The sequence below is a fragment of the Staurois parvus genome, unplaced genomic scaffold (assembly GCF_062004578.1).
Source record: "Staurois parvus isolate SC_StPar_1 unplaced genomic scaffold, SC_StPar_1.0 ptg000031l, whole genome shotgun sequence".
Taxonomy (NCBI): Eukaryota; Metazoa; Chordata; class Amphibia; order Anura; family Ranidae; genus Staurois; species Staurois parvus.
The window spans coordinates 6,099,514-6,118,800 of record NW_028317827.1 but is presented as its reverse complement, the minus strand read 5'-3'; the positions used below and the strand labels follow the sequence as shown (position 1 = coordinate 6,118,800).

The following is a 19,287-nucleotide window of genomic DNA, read 5'->3' as shown; positions in this document are numbered from 1 at the left end:
GCTCTGCTCCCGGTCAGTTCCTAACACACTGAACCTGAGAGCGGAGTTTATCTCTCGGGATCAGTGCGTTCCTGTGAAGTACACACCCCCGGCCACTAGTAAAACACTCCCCTCACACAGTTAACCCTTTGTTTGCCTAAAGAAAGTTAACCCCTTCCTCCCCAGTGCCATTAGTACAGTGTCAGTGTTTTTTTTTGGCACTGATCACTGTATTGGTGTCACTGGGGATGTCAGTGACCCAAAGTCAGTTCCCCCCAGTGTCAAAATGTCTACCGCAGTCCTGCCGTAAGTCGCTGATCACTGTCATAAACCGCTCATCACCTCCATAAGTCGCTGATCGCCGCCATTATTAGTATATAAAAAAATAAATCCCAGTATCTTTCCCGCCATTTGTAGACGCTATAACTTTCAAGTAAACCAATTAATTTACACGTATTGGCATTTTTTTTTTTTATAGCAAAGCCATGTCGCAGAATACATTTTGGCTGAAATTTATGACGAAATTTGATTTTTTCATTTTTTTACTGGACATATTTTATAGCAAAAAGTCCAAAATATTGTTTTTTTTCCTCAAAATTGTCATCCTTTTTTTTTTATAGTGCAAAAAATAAAAACCGCACAGGCGATCAAATACCACCAAAAGAAAGCTCAATTCGTGGGGAAAAAAGGACGTAAATTTAATTTGGGTGCAGTGTTGCATGACTGCGCATTTGTCAGTTAAAGTAACGCAGCGCTGTAACACAAACCGCTTCTGTAACCACTTCCTGACCGTCCTATAGCAGAAATACTGCTACAGGGCGGCATGGCTGCGCAAAATCAGATATATATATCTATATATAGATATATATATACATACACACACACACATGATTTGCGCTCCCGTGGTTTTCACTCCTCTCCCTGATAGCGTCAGATTGCCCGTCAGTACACCAGTCATCACATTTAACCCCTTGATTGCCAAGAGCACGCTCATGCACAATAAACCTCCATTGCAAGTATAGTGTCTGAACGGATCAATATATTTGATCAGATCAGCACTATACCAGCATTCACATTAGTATAGCGTCCCCAAAAACGCAGAGTTAGCAGGATCAGCCCCGGCACCTGTCAACACCTGTGTTTAGCCCCTACGCTTACCCCCCCCCCCCTTCTCCCCCAGCAAGTGCAGTGTCAGTAGGTCACTGTCACTTGATATATTGCACACAAAACCGCAGTGTTGGCAGAATCAGGCCTGATTTCTGTTAGCACTTGTCGGTAAATTTTGAGGACTCTCATATGCAGCAGAGTGCCAGTACTAGTGCTGTGCTACCTTTTGGTGAACTGGCGAGTACTAGTGGCCTAGTACATCCTGGTCTTTCACATACCTCTTAGATTGTAAGCTCCTAAGATCAGGGCCCTCCTAACCCTCTTGTATTGATCTATATTGTTGCTGTATTGTCTCCCGTTATACTGTAAAGCGCAGAGCAAACTGTTTGCGCCATATAAATCCTGTATAATAATAATACCAGCACTGCAGTATGACTTGGTGACGTGGCGAGTCCCATAAGTCCAGTACAAGCCGGTGCGGTGGCAAGCTCAAGTATTGTCCTGCAGCCACCAAGAATTCGCCCATAGAGCTCCTAGTATCCTTTTGGATGTGCTTGCAAATCCCAATAGACAGCCCACAAATTCTGCAGCACCCGTACTTCCCCCACTGCCCAACCCGGAATTCAGGTGGAAATAGCAAATTTAACTACTCCCCTTGATTTTTGGAGCTGTTTTTCACGGAATATCTGTATGCGTTGATTGTGGATCAAAGCAATTTATATGCACAACGACTTATCGCGGCCAACCCAAATTCAAACCTTGCCAGATGAGTCGCATGGAAACTCATTACGGTTTCCAAATTTACATTTTTTTTGGGCCTAACCCTCAACATCGACATTACTAAAAGAAATGAATTGCGGTTGTATTGGTCCGCAGACCCGATTCATCATATGCCCATGTTCTCTGCTGCCATGGCCAGGCATAGATATGAGAGTATAATGTGTTTTATGCATTTCAACGACAATAAACTCTGTCAACCTTGGGGTGACCCTGAATTTGATTGGCTCCACAAAATTTAGCCCCTTGCAAATCACCTTAACCAAAAATCTGTAGATGTCTATATTCCCCAGCAAAACATCTGCGTTGATGAGTCCCTGATTAATTTTTCTGGCCGCCTTGCATTCAAACAATTTCTCCCCAGCAAGCGTGCCAGATATGGGGTCAAGATGTAGAAGTTTAGGATTTACGAGGGAAAAGATAGTTACGTGGAGCCCCCCGGATGCCCAGACTACATGGGGAGTGGTGGCAAGATAGTTTGTGACTTGGTGTCATTCTTTTTCCCTATGGGGTACCACTTATACGTGGACAATTGTTATTCAAGCATGCCACTATTTAGAAATTTGTACAATCTTGGAACTGGCGCATGTAGCAAAGCGTGACCTAATGTGTGCCCACCATTAGAAGTGGGTGGATGCAGGGAGAAATATTCTAATGGTGGGCATACCACACACTTTTTCTGGCAGAGATTTCTTCTCTTTTTTTCCCATTCAGTCCACAGGCTGCATACAAATAAAAAAAAGAACATAGTATATATACCCAACAAGGACCAGCGATGTACTGGTACATCACTGGACTTTGAATGGTTATACCAGGATGATGCCTACAGCTGCAGGCATCATCCTGGTATCGTTTTTTTCAGCTGGTGATCGGCTTTCATGTAAAAGCAATCCTAGTGGCTAATTAGCTGCAGGATTGCTTTTACAAGCAGCGGGATATGATGCCCCCCCTCCCCCGCAGCCTTCCACGGCCTTCTCGGGCAGTCCCGTGCCATCAGGGGAACCTGAGAATGCAGCCAGTATTTCTGCCAGCTGACCATAGAGCTGATTGGAGACCAGAGTGGTGCCAATCATCTCTATAGTATAAGAATTCGGAAGCTACAAGCATTTCATCACTTCAGTTTCACAGGATATAAACAGCGCCATTTGTAAATTGGGAAAGCATCTAATCACACCGATTTTGGTTTGATTAAATAATGTAAGGGCAGAGGAGATATCTAGAGCCTGATAGACCCCAGATTTCTCAAAAAAGAATATATGACAATGCCCATTGAAGTTATAGGGGATATTTGCATTCCCTGTGATAGCATTAAAAGTGATAAAAAAAAATATGAAAAGGTACAGTGCAAAAATAAAAAAAAAATCAAAATAACCTAAAGAAAAAAAAAAAACTTGCCCCTCCCATACACGCACACCTGTGTGCACAAGCGTTGACCCTGTGCCGGTATGTAAACAGCGGTTGCACCATACATGTGAGGTATCGCCTTGAACGTCAGATCAAGGGCAGTAATTCTAACACTAGACCTCCTCTGTAGATGGTAAAAATGGTAGCTTTTAAAGGCTTTTAAAGCGTTGCCTATGGATATTAAAAATGTATGCAGTTTGTCGCCATTGCACGGGGCATGCGCAGTTGTAAAGCATGTCAAGTTTGGTATCTATTTACTCGGCATACCATCATCTTTTATATCTTACCAAATAATTCGCCAATATATTGTGTTTTTGTGCATTAAAAGTAAAAAAAGTGTATTTTTTTTTTTAAATTGCTTTTGAAAAATCACTGTGCGAGTACTATGTGCCATTAAAAAATTGAAGTACCCACCATTTTATTCACTAGGGTGTCTGCTTTAAAAAAATATATAATGTTTTGGAGTTTCAATTAATTTCCTAGCAAAGAATACTGATTTTTTTCATGTGAACAAAAAGTGTCAGAAAAGGCTTGGTCTTCAGATGGTTAGAAGAGTGAGTGATGTGTGGCATAAACTTCTAATGCTGGGCATAAAACACCCCCACCCCTCAAAACAACCCCTTTTTGGAAAGTAGACACCCCCAAACTATTTGCTGCGAGGCATGTTGAATCAATAGAAGAATTTAGAAGAAAGTTTTTTTTTTGTTTTTTTTTTTACACAAAATTGTCACTTAAATGATTTACTGCTCACACATGCCATGGGTAGATGTGGAATTACTCCCCAAAATACATTCTGCTACTTCTCCCAAGTATGGGGGTACCACATGTGAGAGATGTTTTGGCAGTCTAGCCAAGTACAGGACCCCAAAATCCAATAAGCACCTTCAGGCTTTTTAAGGACTTTATTTCCTCATTACACTTCCAGACTACCTATCACTGTTTCGGAGGCCCTGAAATGCCAGGATAGCACCTAACCCCCCCCCCCCCCAAATGACCCCTTTTTGGAAAGCAGACACCCCAAGGAATTTGATAAGAAGCATGGTAAGTATTTTGCAGATCTCATTTGTTGCCACAAGTTTTTGTAAAATTAAGAAAAAAAAAAAACATTTTTTATATTTTTTTTTATATCTCAAAACCTTGTGAGAAAAAATGAGATCTGTAAAATACTCACCATGCCTTTTTTTAAATTCCTTGGGGTGTCTACTTTCCAGAAAGGGGTCATTTGGAGGGGTTTGGTGCTATCCTGGCATGTCAGGGCCTTCGGAACTGTGATAGGTATTGAGGAAGTGAAATGAGGAAGTTACGCACCTTCAGGCTTTCAAAGTGGTCATTGGATTTCAGGCTCCTGTATGTGGCTAGGCTCCCAAAAAGTCTCACACACGTGGTATCCTCATACTCGGTAGAAGTAGCAGAATGTATTTTGGGGTGTAATTCCACATATACCCATGGCTTGTGCGAGAAATAAATCATTTAAATGACAACTTCGTGAAAAAAAAAAAAAGTTTTTGTCATTTTCCAGAAACTTGTGGAAAAAAATAAATCTTACATGGACTCAATATGCCTCTCAGCAAATAGCTTAGGGTGCCTACTTTCCAAAAAGGGGTCATTTGAGGGTGTTTGTACTATCCTGGTATTTTAGCACCTCAAGAAATGTGATGAGCTGTCAGAAAGTAAAAACTGTGTAAATTCCATTACCTATGCCAGTTTGTAGACACTATAACTTTCACACAAAGCAATCAATATACACTTACTGGGATTTTTTTAATCAAAAACATGTAGCAAAATAAATTTTGGCCTAAATTTATGATGAAATTTTAGTTTTTCTGGATATTTTTTATGACCGAAATGAGAAAATATTGTTTTTTGAAAAACTTTTTCTTCAAAAATTTTTTTGTTTATAGCGCCAAAAATAAAAAGTGCACAGGTAATAAAATACCACCAAAAGAAAGCTCTATTTGTGTAAAAAAAGGACAAATTTAATTTATGTACTGTATTGCATGACCGTACAATTGTCCGTTAATAGCAAAAAATAGCAAAAAATGGCATAAATTGCACTATTTATGCCATAGTTTGTAGACGCTACAACTTTAACACAAAGCAATCAATATACACTTATTGGGATTTTTTTTACCAAAAACATGTAGCAGAATACATTTTGACCTAAATTTATAACTGAGTTTACTATATATTTTTTTACAGCTGAAAGTAAAAAATATGGTTTTTCTTCACAATTTTCGGTCTTTTTTTGTTTATAGTGTGAAAAATAAAAAAGCGCACAGGTGATCAAATAACACTGAAAGAAAACTCTATTTGTGTGAAAAAAAGGACGTAAATTTTGTTTGGGTGCAGCATTGCATTACCGCGCAATTATCAGTTGAACTAGTGCAGCGCCGAGTAGCAAAAAGAGGCCTGGTCATTAAGGGGGGGGGGGGGGGGGGGGTTAAATCCTCAGGAGTGCAAGTGGTAAATGTGACCTATAAACTGTACAACTCAATTAAAAAACAAACAGAAATCTTTTAGGGGGGGAAGTAAACAAAAAAACTAAAATAATGGGTTGCACAAGTGTGCAAAACCTCTTATAATTGGGGATGTAGCTGTGTTCAGAATTAATAAATCACATTCAAAATCATGTTAAATAGGAGCCAATACACACCTGCCATCATTTTAAGTGCCTCTGATTAACCGCAAATAAAGCTGTTCTAGTAGGTCTTTCCTGACATTTTCTTAGTCGCATCCTACAGCAAAAGCCATGGTCCACAGAGAGCTTCCAAAGCATCAGAGGGATCTCATTGTTAAAAGGTATCAGTCAGGAAAATGGAATAAAAGAATTTCTAAGGCATAAGATATACAGTACCATGGAACACAGTGAAGACCACCATCATCAAGTGGAAAAAATAAGGCACAACAGTGACATTACCAAGAAATGGACGTCCCGCCAAGAAAACTGGTCTGGGAGGATGCGAAGAGGCCTACAGAAACGTTAAAGAAGCTGCAGGAATATGTGGCAAGTACTGGCTGTGTGGTATATGTGACAACAATCTCCCATATTCTTCATATGTCTGGGCTATGGGGTAGAGTGGCAAGACAGAAGCCTTTTTCTTACTTAGAAGAACATCCAAGCCTGGCTACGTTTTGCAAAAACACATCTGAAATCTTCTAAAAGCATGTGGGAAAATGTGTTAGGGTCTGATGAAACCAAGGTTGAACCTTTTGGCCATTATTCCAAAAAACATGTTTGGCACAAAAACAACATTGCACATCCCGAAAAGAACAACAAACCCACAGTGAAGCATGGTGGTGGCAGCATCATGCTTTGGGGCTTTTTTTCTTTAGCTGGAACTGGGGCCTTAGTCAAGGTAGACGGAATTATGAACAGTTCCAAATATCAGTCAACATTGGCACAAAACATTCAGGCTTCTGCTAGAAATATGAAAATGAAGAACTTCATCTTTCAACATGACAATGACCCAAAGCATACATCCAAATCAACAAAGGAATGGCTTCACCAGAAGAAGATTAAAGTTTTGGAATGGCCCAGACAGAGCCCAGACCTGAATCAGATTTCAAATCTGTGGGGTGATCTGAAGAGGGCTGTGCACAGGAGATGCCCTAGCAATCTGACAGACTTGGATTGTTTTTGCAAGGAAGACTGGCAAAATATTGCCAAGACGTGCCACGTTGATAGACTCATACCCAAAAAAAAGACTGAGTATTAGAGAGTGAGAATAAAATCAAAAGGTGCTTCAACAAAGTATTAGTTTAAGGGTGTGCACACTTATGCAACCATATTATTTTAGTTTTTTATTTTTACTTCCACCTAAAAGATTTCAGTTTGTTGATCAACTGAGTTGTACAGTTTATAGGTTACATTAAAGGTGGAAAAAGTTCTGAAATTATTTATCTGTGTCTTTTTTTTACATCACAGAAACCTGACATTTTAACAGGGGTGTGTAGACTTTTTATATCCACTGTATATACTGTGATGCAATTCATATTTACTCACATATTTGTGTACAGTATATTACAGACATGCACTTCTAGCATATACACACATACGTACACTCACATGCACATACATACATGTACTTTACCTAATGAAAACAAACACACACACATACAGTATGCCAGCATGCATATATTTATACACGTTATTAAAGCAGCAAACGAGAAGGGATTGAAAAGGAGGGATATACACATTAATACAAACTTGTATATACAGTACATATATTTGACAAATAGCGTCTGGTGGCAAGAGGGACAATTGTGGATGAAGTTTGTTTTGCCCAGATTTTGGCATTTTATCACAAAGGTTCCAGAATGATACCATTAGTAAGATAGGCAAATGGATTTAGTCTCACCAGAGGTGTGAAGTATGACCAGAAAATGTGTGGGTGGGCTCCCTACCCACGACTCCGCCCCAGGTTTTGCTTCAGTTTCCTGGATGGAGATTTGTGGCTGTTTTGAATCTGTTGGGGAGAAGGCTTGAAATCCAATGTTGTGCACCCTAGTTAGGAAGCTCATGCTATTTTAAAGAATAAATGTGGGTGGGAAAACACTTACATGGACTTTTCCTCAATCTTACCGCTTTGTTCCTGTCTTCAACAACAGCTACAAATGTGAACTTGGAATGGTGTTCAGAGATCCTTACCTCTTTCTCTTACCATATTATATTCTCTCTTACAAAGCATACCCATAATGCATATATATATATATATATATATACACACATACATACTCCTACATACATAATCTTACACATATTTAAGCAGAGAATGTACCTGGACAAAGGTCTGGCCTTCTGCTCTGGAAGACCTGACTACGTGGTTTCCGGTGGTTCCCGAGAAGGAATGCTGCTGTCGTAATTCAGGTTTCCCCGCGCTGTGGTTATGAAAAGTCCCAGCTTCCTGGTAACCACTATCAGAGTACGAGTTCATTTGTGTTGAGCTTCTCGAATTGCCTAAAGATCCTAAACAGAAAGATTACCTCAATTAGCTGAGAAGTGTTTTTTAAAGCAGGTGAAATCCTGCATGAGAATCATCGCAGTAAAGTAAAAATGAAAGCATAGAACAGACCCTCACTTTCATGAAGGGAAGTCTGCTCTGGGGAATACATGGTGACTGGTTCTGTGTCAGCTCGGATGAGGAAATGGTTTGGGTGAGTGGAGTCAGACAGTCTCTGTTTGGGGGGAACTCCGGAAGACGCATCTGAAACAAAAAAATAAAACTTGTGACTTCTAATGAAAGAGTTATCTGAGAACAAAGTAAGAAGTAAAAAAAACAAAACAAAAAAACCTTGCACACTTTTTCACCCACAAATGTAAAAACAAAATTTGAATTATGCAGCACTCAATCATGGAAACATACAGTGAAATTGGGGAAAATCTGAGTATTAAGTAGTGAAATCAACAAAACAACTCTGTAAATAATAGCAATTAAAATTGGTCCCCCAAATTCCTTAGGAAGAATTACACAATACAATCAGTGTCCCAAAAATGTTTGCTGGATTGAAGGCGAGTATAGTTCTGCTTTAACCAAAGTGAAAACCCGCTTCTCCGTGCTTTTCACACATATACAGGTGAAATTCAAAAAATTAGAATATCGTGCAAAAGTTCATTTATTTCAGTAATGCAACTTAAAAGGTGAAACAAATATATGAGATAGACTCAATACATGCAAAGCAAGATAGTTCAAGCCGTGATTTGTCAAAATTGTGATGATTATGGCTTACAGCTCATGAAAACCCCAAATCCACAATCTCAGAAAACTAGAATATTGTGAAAAGGTGCAATATTCTAGGCTCAATGTGTCCCACTCTAATCAGCTAATTAAGCCATAACACCCGCAAAGGGTCCCTGAGCCTTTAAATGGTCTCTCAGTCTGGTTCAGTAGGAATCACAATCATGAGAAAGACTGCTGACCTGAAAGTTTTGCAGAAAACCATCATTGACACTCTCCATAAGGAGGGAAAGCCTCAAAAGGTAATTGCAAAACAAGTTGGATGTTCCCAAAGTGCTGTATCAAAGCACATTAATAGAAAGTTATGTGGAAGGGAAAAGTGTGGAGGGAAAAGTGTGGAAGAAAAAGGTGCACAAGCAGCAGGGATGACCGCAGCCTGGAGAGGATTGTCAGGAAAAGGCCATTCAAAAGTGTTGGGGACTATCACAAGGAGTGGACTGAGGCTGGAGTCAGTGCATCAAGAGCCACCACACACAGGCGGATCCTGGACATGGGCTTCAAATGTCATCTTCCTCTTGTCAAGCCGCTGCTGAACAACAAACAACGTCAGAAGAGTCTTACCTGGGCTAAAGAAAAACAGACTTGGTCTTTTGTTCAGTGGTCCAAAGTCCTCTGTTCTGATGAGAGCAGCTTTTGCATCTCTTTTGGAAACCAAGGGCCCAGAGTATGGAGGAAGAATGGAGAGACACACACTGCAAGATACTTCAAGTCCAGTGTGAAGTTTCCACAGTCTGTGTTGATTTGGGGAACCATGTCATCTGCTGGTGTTGGTCCACTGTGCTTCATTAAGTCCAGGGTCAATGCAGCTGTCTACCAGGAGATTTTGGAGCACTTCATGCTTCCTTTATGGGGATGCTCACTTCATTTTCCAGCAGGACTTGGCACCTGCCCACACTGCCAAAAGCACCAAAACCTGGTTCAAGGACCGTGGGATTACTGTGCTTCATTGGCCAGCAAACTCACCTGACCTGAACCCCATAGAGAATCTATGGGGCATTGCCAAGAGAAAGATGAGAGATATGAGACCGAACAATGCAGAAGAGCTGAAGGCTGCTATTAAAGCACCCTGGTCTTCCATAACACCTCGGCAGTGCCACAGGCTGATAGCTTCCATGCCACGCCGCATTGAGGCAGTAATTGCTGCAAAAAGGGGCCCAAACCAAGTACTGAGTACATATGCATGCTTATACTTTTAAGAGGTCCGATATTGTTCTATGTACAATCCTTGTTTTATTGATTGCATGTCATTTTCTAATTTTCTGAGATTGTGGATTTGGGGTTTTCCTGAGCTGTAAGCCATAATCATCACAATTATGACAAATGACGGCTTGAACCATCTTGCTTTACATGTAATGAGTCTATCTCATATATTAGTTTCTCCTTTTAAGTTGTATTACTGAAATAAATGAACTTTTGCACGATATTCTAATTGTTCGAGTTTCACCTGTACATGCTCACCTCACAACCAGGCCTCTAAATCATAAAAGGTCTAAAGGTGCTTAATCAAATCTATCAGTGGTATCATACATGGCCAGATAATCCCGCAAACACAATCTAAGAACCAATTTATTATTTCCTGGATTGCTTCATAGGTCACCTCAATAAAATATACGAGAATCTAGTGCTCTCTGTGCAACCTTTATTTAGATAAAAAAAAAAAGATTATACTCACATCATACATGCAGAATAAAAGCATTCCCATGTATACAAAGCCACACTAATTTGCTCATGTTCTCAGCCAAAGGAATCCATAGACTACACTTACCAATATAATGTTCCATAACAAGCCAAGTGCTGACAGCTTGGAAAGATGCATGATGACATCACAGGGGTGTGGCTCAGCCCTTACATGTTATACTTCAGCGACAGGACTTCATCAGAGGTTCTACCCTCTGAGGCACCCTTTGATGAAGTCCCGCCTCAGGGATGTAACGCTAAAGAGCAAAACTACACCCCACGTGACATCATCACGCATCTTTCCGAACTGTTGGCTTGTTTTGGAACATTATATCAGCATGTGTACTTTAAGGATCCTCTTGGCTGAAAACATAAGCAGATGAGTGCGGCTTTGATGTATACACTGAGATGCTTTTATTCTTTGTTTACGATGTGAGTATAATTGTTGTTTTACTGGAATAAAGGTTGCACAAAGAGCACTCTATTCTATTTTATGTTATTAAGGTGATCTGTGAAGCAATCCAGAAAATAATAAATTGGTTCTCAGACTGTTGTTGTGGGAATATCTGGCCTTGTATGATACCAATCATATATTTATAAGCACCTTTAGACCTCCTATGATTTAGAGGCCTGGTTGTGAGGTGAGCATATACTGTATATGTGAAGATCACGGATTGGGTTTTCACTTTAAAGTGGAACTACAGTATACTCACCTTCAATCCAGTGATGTGCTGTCCCAGAACTCCCTGTCAACTGCTAACATCTTCGAGCGCCAGGCCATGATTAATGGCCACTATCACTGGCCAGGCCAAGATGGCGTCACTTCCACACATGCGCTGGAGTTCTATCAGCTTCAGTATTCTCAAATTTGTGTAGTGAACTGCTCATGCGCAGCTCACTGCAGAGGGGCAGATAGGCAAATAAGTAGCTTTAATGCAGAAGAAACAAAGCATGTCTCTTCTGCATAAAAACATTCTGTATGTTTGCTCATTTTTGTTTCTTACAAAAAGCTCCACTTTAAGGGGATTATGGTTGGCAAAATAAATTTTGAAGGAAGAGGATTTCACGTGGTCGAGTTTCTTATATGTGCACAAAATGACCTTTATAAATACTCAGCCACTTGAGATTAACTTGACCCAAATGTTAATACAAAGCTATCATAAGATCCAACTTCAAAAAAAAAAAAAAAAAAAAATACTGCTCTTCAGGTGTTTAAAAATAAAAAAATAAATTAAAAAAAATTTCTCACTGTAATACTTATCCTATATCTCTGGCACTGCTCCCTGCAGACTCATCATTTTGCAATCCAGTGACGAACCCTTTTAGGGCTCAATGACAGAGTCATTAAAAGTTATTTCCTGTGAGGCCATGGCATAAAGAACCCACTCCTTTGAGGAAGCACCATAAAGCTATACTGTTCTCAGAGGAAGTCCAAAGGAGGAACCATTTATTTTAAACAGCATACAGCTATTTCTGGCTTGTTGACCATCATCAGTGCAGTGTATGGGTAACCCATTGATATATTATTACTTGCAATACATAAAAATGGACATTAGATGGTGGCCTGCTATTCAGAGTTACTCACATTGATAGAACAACACTCTGGAACTTTTATTTCTGAACAGCAGGACTTGGCTGATACGCAGAGTGTCTGGGACTACATTTCCCAGGAGAGGTAGGTTGGGGGCATATAGATTTTAAAGCCCGGGAGATTGGCCAGGAGTGCGGAGAGACAGTGTAAAGAACTTACTGACCACCCACCTTCCCATGATGCCAGCAGGTCACATTGACAGCAGGAGACAGAGCAGGATGCCAAGTCTGAACCAGAGGGCCTGTGGACTGTGTCTATCTATCAGGAAAGACGGATCACGGCAATCTGCCGAACCACATTGAACGGGTGAGAGAGAACGATGCATCCACTAACAAAGTGAACATTGATAGTTCGTCACCTCAGTTATCTGCTGGCACATAGTTGTGAACATTACATACAGTTGACCCAGTTTGCGGCCTAGTTATACCAGCACCATTGTTGGAATATATCTGCAGTGCAGTTATCATCCAAGCTGACCACAGGATATACAGTTACAGATAAGATACAGCAGTGCCCACTAAATCAACAAGTCCATTTCCCTCTCTGCAGAGCAGGATATCTATTACTGGCATTTAGAGGGAGTTGTCTTTGTCCATAGATATTTATGCCAATTGTTGCTATTTCCTACTTTAGGCTCAATTCATGGTTAGAGCTCTTATAGGGAACCTAGCAATAATTCTTTACCATCAATCAGGGAGGTGTTAAATCCTCTCCTTTTCCTTTACCATATTTGATGTGATTACCTTAAGGAACTATCATCCACCCCTTGATGCAACTTCACATCAATTGGGCCCCATCAAGCATGCAGAAGACATTATAGAGGTCTTAAAGGGGACACTGTCAATTATAACTGAGAATTCTCTTTATTTCACATTTAATCCTTGTTTTCCAGTTCTGAGGAACCACAGTGAGCTTATTTGTTATTGATAGTCATTCCTGCTCACTGGTGATTCAACAGTCTCCTCAGACTGGAGGCAGTGGATTATTTCTGAAAGCAGGTCTGCTAACAGATACGGTTTTATTGTGAATGTCATTACTTTTGCTCACAGTTGCCAAAAGTGATCAGTCTTGCTGCCAATACCAGTGTTATTTTGTTATTCTTGAGTTAGTTACCTCTGAATACAATATAAACTTCATTTTGGTTTATACTACTCTGTGCGTGAGTCCATTTTACAGGTGTGATTTATCTGGGTCAACAGAGCACGGTGGTGTTAGCAGAGGTTGCACTTTCAACGAGAGGTTCAGATTGACAGGGAACCCAAAAATTACTAAGCAACCCTTAAAACATGGCTTCTATGGAGTATAGAGACACAAGACAGAAAAATAAGACAGGTTAAGGTGAAGCAGGCAAAAAAGAACTCTAATATTTGGCTGTGTCTGTATTAGAAACTAGCAGTTTTTAAACAGCTGGCCCGGGAGCATAAAGAAATTATTTACATGGCTTCACCCACTAAGCTATAGTGCAGAATAAAACCTTTATTTTAGAATTTATTAGATGTGGGACAAGCACTACTGTGCTTATCAATACAAGCCAATAGCTTCAATACCCAAACCATTAACAAAAAATATTTTGTTTCCATTGACAAATTAACTTTATGTGAATTGTGCAGTGAAATCTAACAGCAAATGAAGACCAACTGAATTACTTAAGAGTAAACTAGCATAAAAATTAGAGAACGTTCCAGTTCTTGTTATTGTCCCTGACCCACCAGAAACAATGAAAAAATGTATGCAAAAAAATGTTAGAGCACAAAACATGAAGAATATAGTTAAACAAATAGTTAAAAAAATGAACAAAGAATATTGAATAAAAATTCATCATACTCAATGCAGCCTGAATAATTTTCAAAGATTAATGTTCATAAACGGTTTTAAACTGTACTGCACAATACGTGTACAGACCAGGAAGCACCACTGAGAGCTTCATATTTTATGTTTTATACTGAGGCAAAGCACTTGAGAGGATCATGACTAATGAAAACGTGACATTTTATCGGATTTTGGTTGTTAGAAGGTGATCCAACCATCAAACAATCTTTCATAGCTCTGACATTACATATATTAATAATGCCCATTGCAAGAGCCGTGTGCAGTTTGAACATAGTGTCAGGTAGATGGAAATGTAATATAAAGCAATGGGGCTAAGTGGTTGCCATGCTTTCCTTGATAGTCTCCTGTATTAGGATTCCACAAGGGACACCAAATGCACTGAGTGTGGGCTTCCTTCAAATGTAGTATCTCCACAAAGTCTAAAACAGAACTGTGGTAAAATCGGCTTCTACCCTAATTTGGTCCTCATATATTTGTATGTTTTTGAACCTGGTAGGAACATTATGCCGTAAACTCCTAAACATTCATGGCTTGATGTATATAAACACTGTAAAGCAGATTGCAATTTATTATATCAATTGATAAAATAAATCATCAGAAGGATACAAGCTCACAAATCAAAAATACATTGGCAGTATCTCAATTAAAATACATATGCACACACGCGCACGCACACACACACACACACACACGACAGCTTAAGTCATGGGCTGTAGACAGAAAGCTCATAGTTTAGAATGGTACAAACAAAAGTACATCCACTCTGACTGTGTTGTATGCTTATAATCTTTAAACTTAGTATCAGTACATATGCTTCAACAAAATAGTCAAAAAGCTGATAATTTTAGTTGTCCTCAAAAAAGGAGCAATGGCGCATCATTTTTTGTAGACCATGTCCTGAAAATTAGTTAGGACATAGGAATGTCCCTTGTGCAGTTTTCTCTTGGTTTAGTTGAAGTCTACCTCCCCTGACCCCTTCCCTACCTGTGCTGTAATAATATTCTGCTGTAGTTGGGAATATTAGATCTGAGGGAGTAGTGACAGATACTCATATTTCTGTCCACCTCCGCCATTCATAAAAGCTGTCAATGACTATCACTTCTATGAATGAAAAATGACCTAAGAATTGAGGATGGTCAGATGACGGAAAGGTCCACCTCCTCCATTCATACATAGCCATAACTGAAGATAATTTGACCTGAGAGTTTTGATACAAAAATGCTAAATATAAAATTTGTGCTGACCTGAAAACTAAGACAAAACTAATTAGCTCTACAGTTTCACTTTCCATTAATGAACCAGTTGCTCTTGATTCCAAGAATCTATTTGGATGATTTAATTGAAACCAACACTGAATGACTTGGAGGGCTATGCAAATCTATTAGGCTGTGTGGATGCCTTATGGATGTTAATACAGAACTGATGAATGTGTAGAAAGCACCTTATGGGAAGGGCACTAATCCTTCACTCCAGGCTGTTGAGCCATGTTGACAACGCTATAAAATCAGAAAGCACTTCACGGTGTAGAAAAAAAAAATGATTTCAAAAGCGACTCCTGCAAACTGACATATGCTGATAATTATCCAGTGTGAATGGGCAAAGTGAGAGATTTGTGCTGGCGCTTCTTCCTGCAGCTCTAGCAGATAAAAGAACATTGGTTAATGGTAGTATTGTTATACTAACAATACAGGAACTGACAATTCTGGAGGGAAAATTGCACTTACATTTTGATACTAACAGAAAGGGGTGTAACTAAGAAAGGACATTAAGGGCAGCTGTCAAAAAGATAAAATGTTAAAATAAATAAAAATATTTAAAAAAGGAGTGCCAAACTCTAAAACCTAACAGAAATTGTAATTATTTTCAATAGTGATTGCAGAAAACCCCCCAAAAAAAACAAACAACGAAGCCATATATGCCAGGTAAGAGGAGGGCTAAGAAGCAGCACACCACAGGTACCCAAAAAAAAAAAAAAAACAACATGTGAAGATCTAAGCAGCAGGTTAAAAGATTGCTATGGCCAGAATCTCACAGGCACAAATTCAACCCACTGGATGGATTGTGCCTTTGGGAACAAAAACAATGACATGACATGGAGACCATGAAAAAAAAAAATCCAAGATGCCAATACATTTCTGTTACAGAAAATTTTACTGCAAGCTCTGCTTGGAGTTGCACTCTAAAAATGCCTCCAATATCGTGCCAAGGCTGACAAGTGAAAAGGACCACCAGGATTTTTATTAGCCTGTGAAATATTACATACCCAAGCAATAGCAGCACAGAATAATTAAACTTGACGCAGTATGGCAAGGATGAGGATGTTGGACACTTGTTTTTCCTTGATTGTTTGGGGAGCTATTACAAACTGAATGTCTGGGGCTGCTGGGTACGTTGCAAACTTAATTTTTTTTTAATGATGTGTTGTCCTTTCCTATTTCTTTTAGTTTAAAATATCCCTACTGAACCCAAATTTGTGGCCAAAAACCTTTAGAGCCGGTTCGCATATATGTGGATTGGATGCGGTTTGTCTGTTCACATACGTCCGGTGCACTGTCCTGTCCGATTTCTGAGCAGTGAGGTCCGGTTCAGGTGCAGATTACAGGCTCATTGGCTTCAATGGGAACAGCTTCTGAATTGCACATGTTGGGTTGTAAAACTGAGTCACCAAACTGGGCCCGCAAAGCATGACGAAGCTGGAGATAACAAAAAAACAAAGTTGAGGAGGTCATATTCCCCTTTGAGGTCTTGAAAAGATTTGACTCCAGCACTGGTAAACACCTGGGAAACGTACAAAATCCCCCTGCCGATCCATAGGCTAAAATCAAGGAGTGTGCGCAATTCGGGGAGATCCATGTTATCCCACAAAGGGGTATAGGCATGGATTTTCGGAAGCTGCAACCTTCCAGAGGCTAGTGAGCAAACCACCTCGCAGTAATAATTGAAGTGCAAGGTATCTATTCCTGTCCCCCTTATCCCAGTGGAAAAAAATGACATAATTGGGCTGCCAAATAATAAAAGTTAATATCCGGGAGCGTGATACCCCCCAGATGACTGGGATTTTTAAGAGCTCACCTTGACAATTTGTGCCAAGCACTACCCCAAGCAAAGGAGTTAAGCATAGAATCAAGGGATTTAAATACCCACAGCGGTAAATATATAGGTGCGTGCCAAAGAATATAGAGAAGTTTAGGAAGGAGCACCATCTTAAACAAATTAACCCGTCCCATAACCCCAATAGGGAGACGAGACCAGGCTTGCAATTTGGACTTTAGCATAGGATAAAGGTGTTCTAAATTAAGTCGGGAATAATCCGCAGCATCTCGAGAGACCAAAATCCCAAGATAAGTAATGCTGCTCACCCTAACCAGAGGAAGACTAGCCTGTTCCCTAGTGGGGGCATCAAAATCTAAAGGAAGAATCTGGGATTTCCCCCAATTTATACAAAGCCCCGAAAAACGGCCGAAATCCTCAATACAAGCAAGAGCAGCCCCAAGCGAAGGGCCCGCATCCTCCAGATACAAAAGCATGTCATCAGCATATAGACTCACCGTCTCAGCCAGTAGACCAGAGCACAAACCGTGGATATCAGGATGTAATTGGATAGCTATGGCCAAGGGCTCTACTGCCAGTGCATACAGTAGGGGAGATAGGGGGCAACGCTGATGCGTGCCGCTGGAGAGGGGAAAGGAATTCGACACCTGACCAACCACCAGGACCCTAGCCGTAGGAGCGTGATAGAGTAGTCTAAGCCATTTAAGGAACTTGACCCAAAACCAAAGTTGCGTAAACATTCCCATAAATACCCCCACTCCACGGAGTCAAAAGCCTTAGCTGTGTCTAGGAGACCACGACTCATGAAGAGCCTCCGAAGATTGAATGCCATATTCTTGGCTGGCATAAACCCAACCTGATCCTGATGAATTAGATCTAATATAACTTTATTTAGGCGCAAGGCCAGGGCCTTAGCCAAGATCTTAATATCCAATTGCAGGAGGGAGATGGGGGCAATACGACTCAGAGTGAGGGGTCCTGCCCAGGTTTAGAGATAAGAACATTTAAAGCTTTGGCATAGAATGGGGAAGAGAGGCAGATTCAAAGATATGTTGATTTAAAGAATGTAAACGGGGAAGTAACGATTCCTGAAAATATGTGTAAAAAACTCCAGAGGGAGTCCATCAGAGCCTGGCGCTTTTGAGGGGGACAGGTGGGCCATAGCCTCAGCGATAACATCCATGGAAATAGGAGCCTCCAGATCAGGGGTCCTCAAACTTTTTAAACAGGGGGCCAGTTCACTGTCCCTCAGACCGTTGGAGGGCCGGACTATATCCGGACTATATATATAGGCCCATCAATGCAGTCTTATCAGTGCCCATCAATGCAGCCTCACCAGTGCCCAACAATGCAGCCTCACCAGTGCCCAACAATGCAGCCTCACCAGTGCCCAAAAATGCAGTCTGATCAGTGCCCATCAATGCAGCCTCACCAGTGCCCATCAATGCAGTCTGATCAGTGCCCGCGGCCCGTAGTTTGAGGACCCCTTCTCCAGAAGGAAAATAAGAGGGAGCTGAAGCTGAAATATGAAGCGTATGAAAAGAGAAATAAAAGAGAGAAGGAGAGGAAGAGGATCAGATATCAATAGAGAGAGAAGGAAAAAAGGGATGGTGAAGACAAGGAGTAATAGGGAGGCATAGACAGAGGCATACACTCTCAGGGCACCGGGCTAGGGGGAGACCAAGCATAATACCAGACAGAAACCGTCCCAATAATAAAAAGGAGAAAAAAAAAAAAGTATATCAGGCCGGAGCAGGTCCTGGTGCTGTCCGTTGGTCCAGCCAGATCAGCACCGATGCTGGCTCCCAAAAAAATGAACCTTGTCATCCCCCAGGACTCTAAGTCTAGCAGGGAAAAGCATAGCATAGGACACATGGTGGACCCAGAGTTGTCTCTTAGCCTCCATGAATTGCGCACGTTTTTGGACCTCTGCTGAAAAGTCTGGAAAAACCGTGACTCTGACATTCTGGAATGGGATACTTCCCTTTTCCCTGGTGAGGTGAAGAATAGTGTAATGGTCCAGATTTGGCAATAAACGTGCGGGGCAGAGCTCTTTTGGGTGGAGGCCTAGAGGCCAAGCGATGGGAGCGCTCCACTATAAAAGTAGGGGAGAACGCCTCCCTACCGTAGGTAGTA

General features: G+C 40.7%; 1 protein-coding gene across 8 annotated transcripts in view; it reads right to left on the bottom strand.

Annotated features, from left to right (window-relative positions):
* The window catches only part of PKP4 (plakophilin 4), a 437,166-nt gene that overhangs the window by 139,906 nt on the left and 277,973 nt on the right, over positions 1 to 19,287 (bottom strand). For 6 of the 8 annotated variants that reach the window (XM_089659730.1, XM_089659733.1, XM_089659734.1 and 3 more), the window contains 2 exons: positions 8,340 to 8,471; positions 8,046 to 8,233 (listed from right to left, as the gene is read on the bottom strand). In XM_089659730.1, coding sequence (XP_089515856.1) covers positions 8,046 to 8,233; positions 8,340 to 8,471 — 320 coding nt within the window. The remainder of the gene's footprint in view (positions 1 to 8,045; positions 8,234 to 8,339; positions 8,472 to 19,287) is intronic. The other 2 variants (XM_089659732.1, XM_089659738.1) reach the window with 1 other exon arrangement.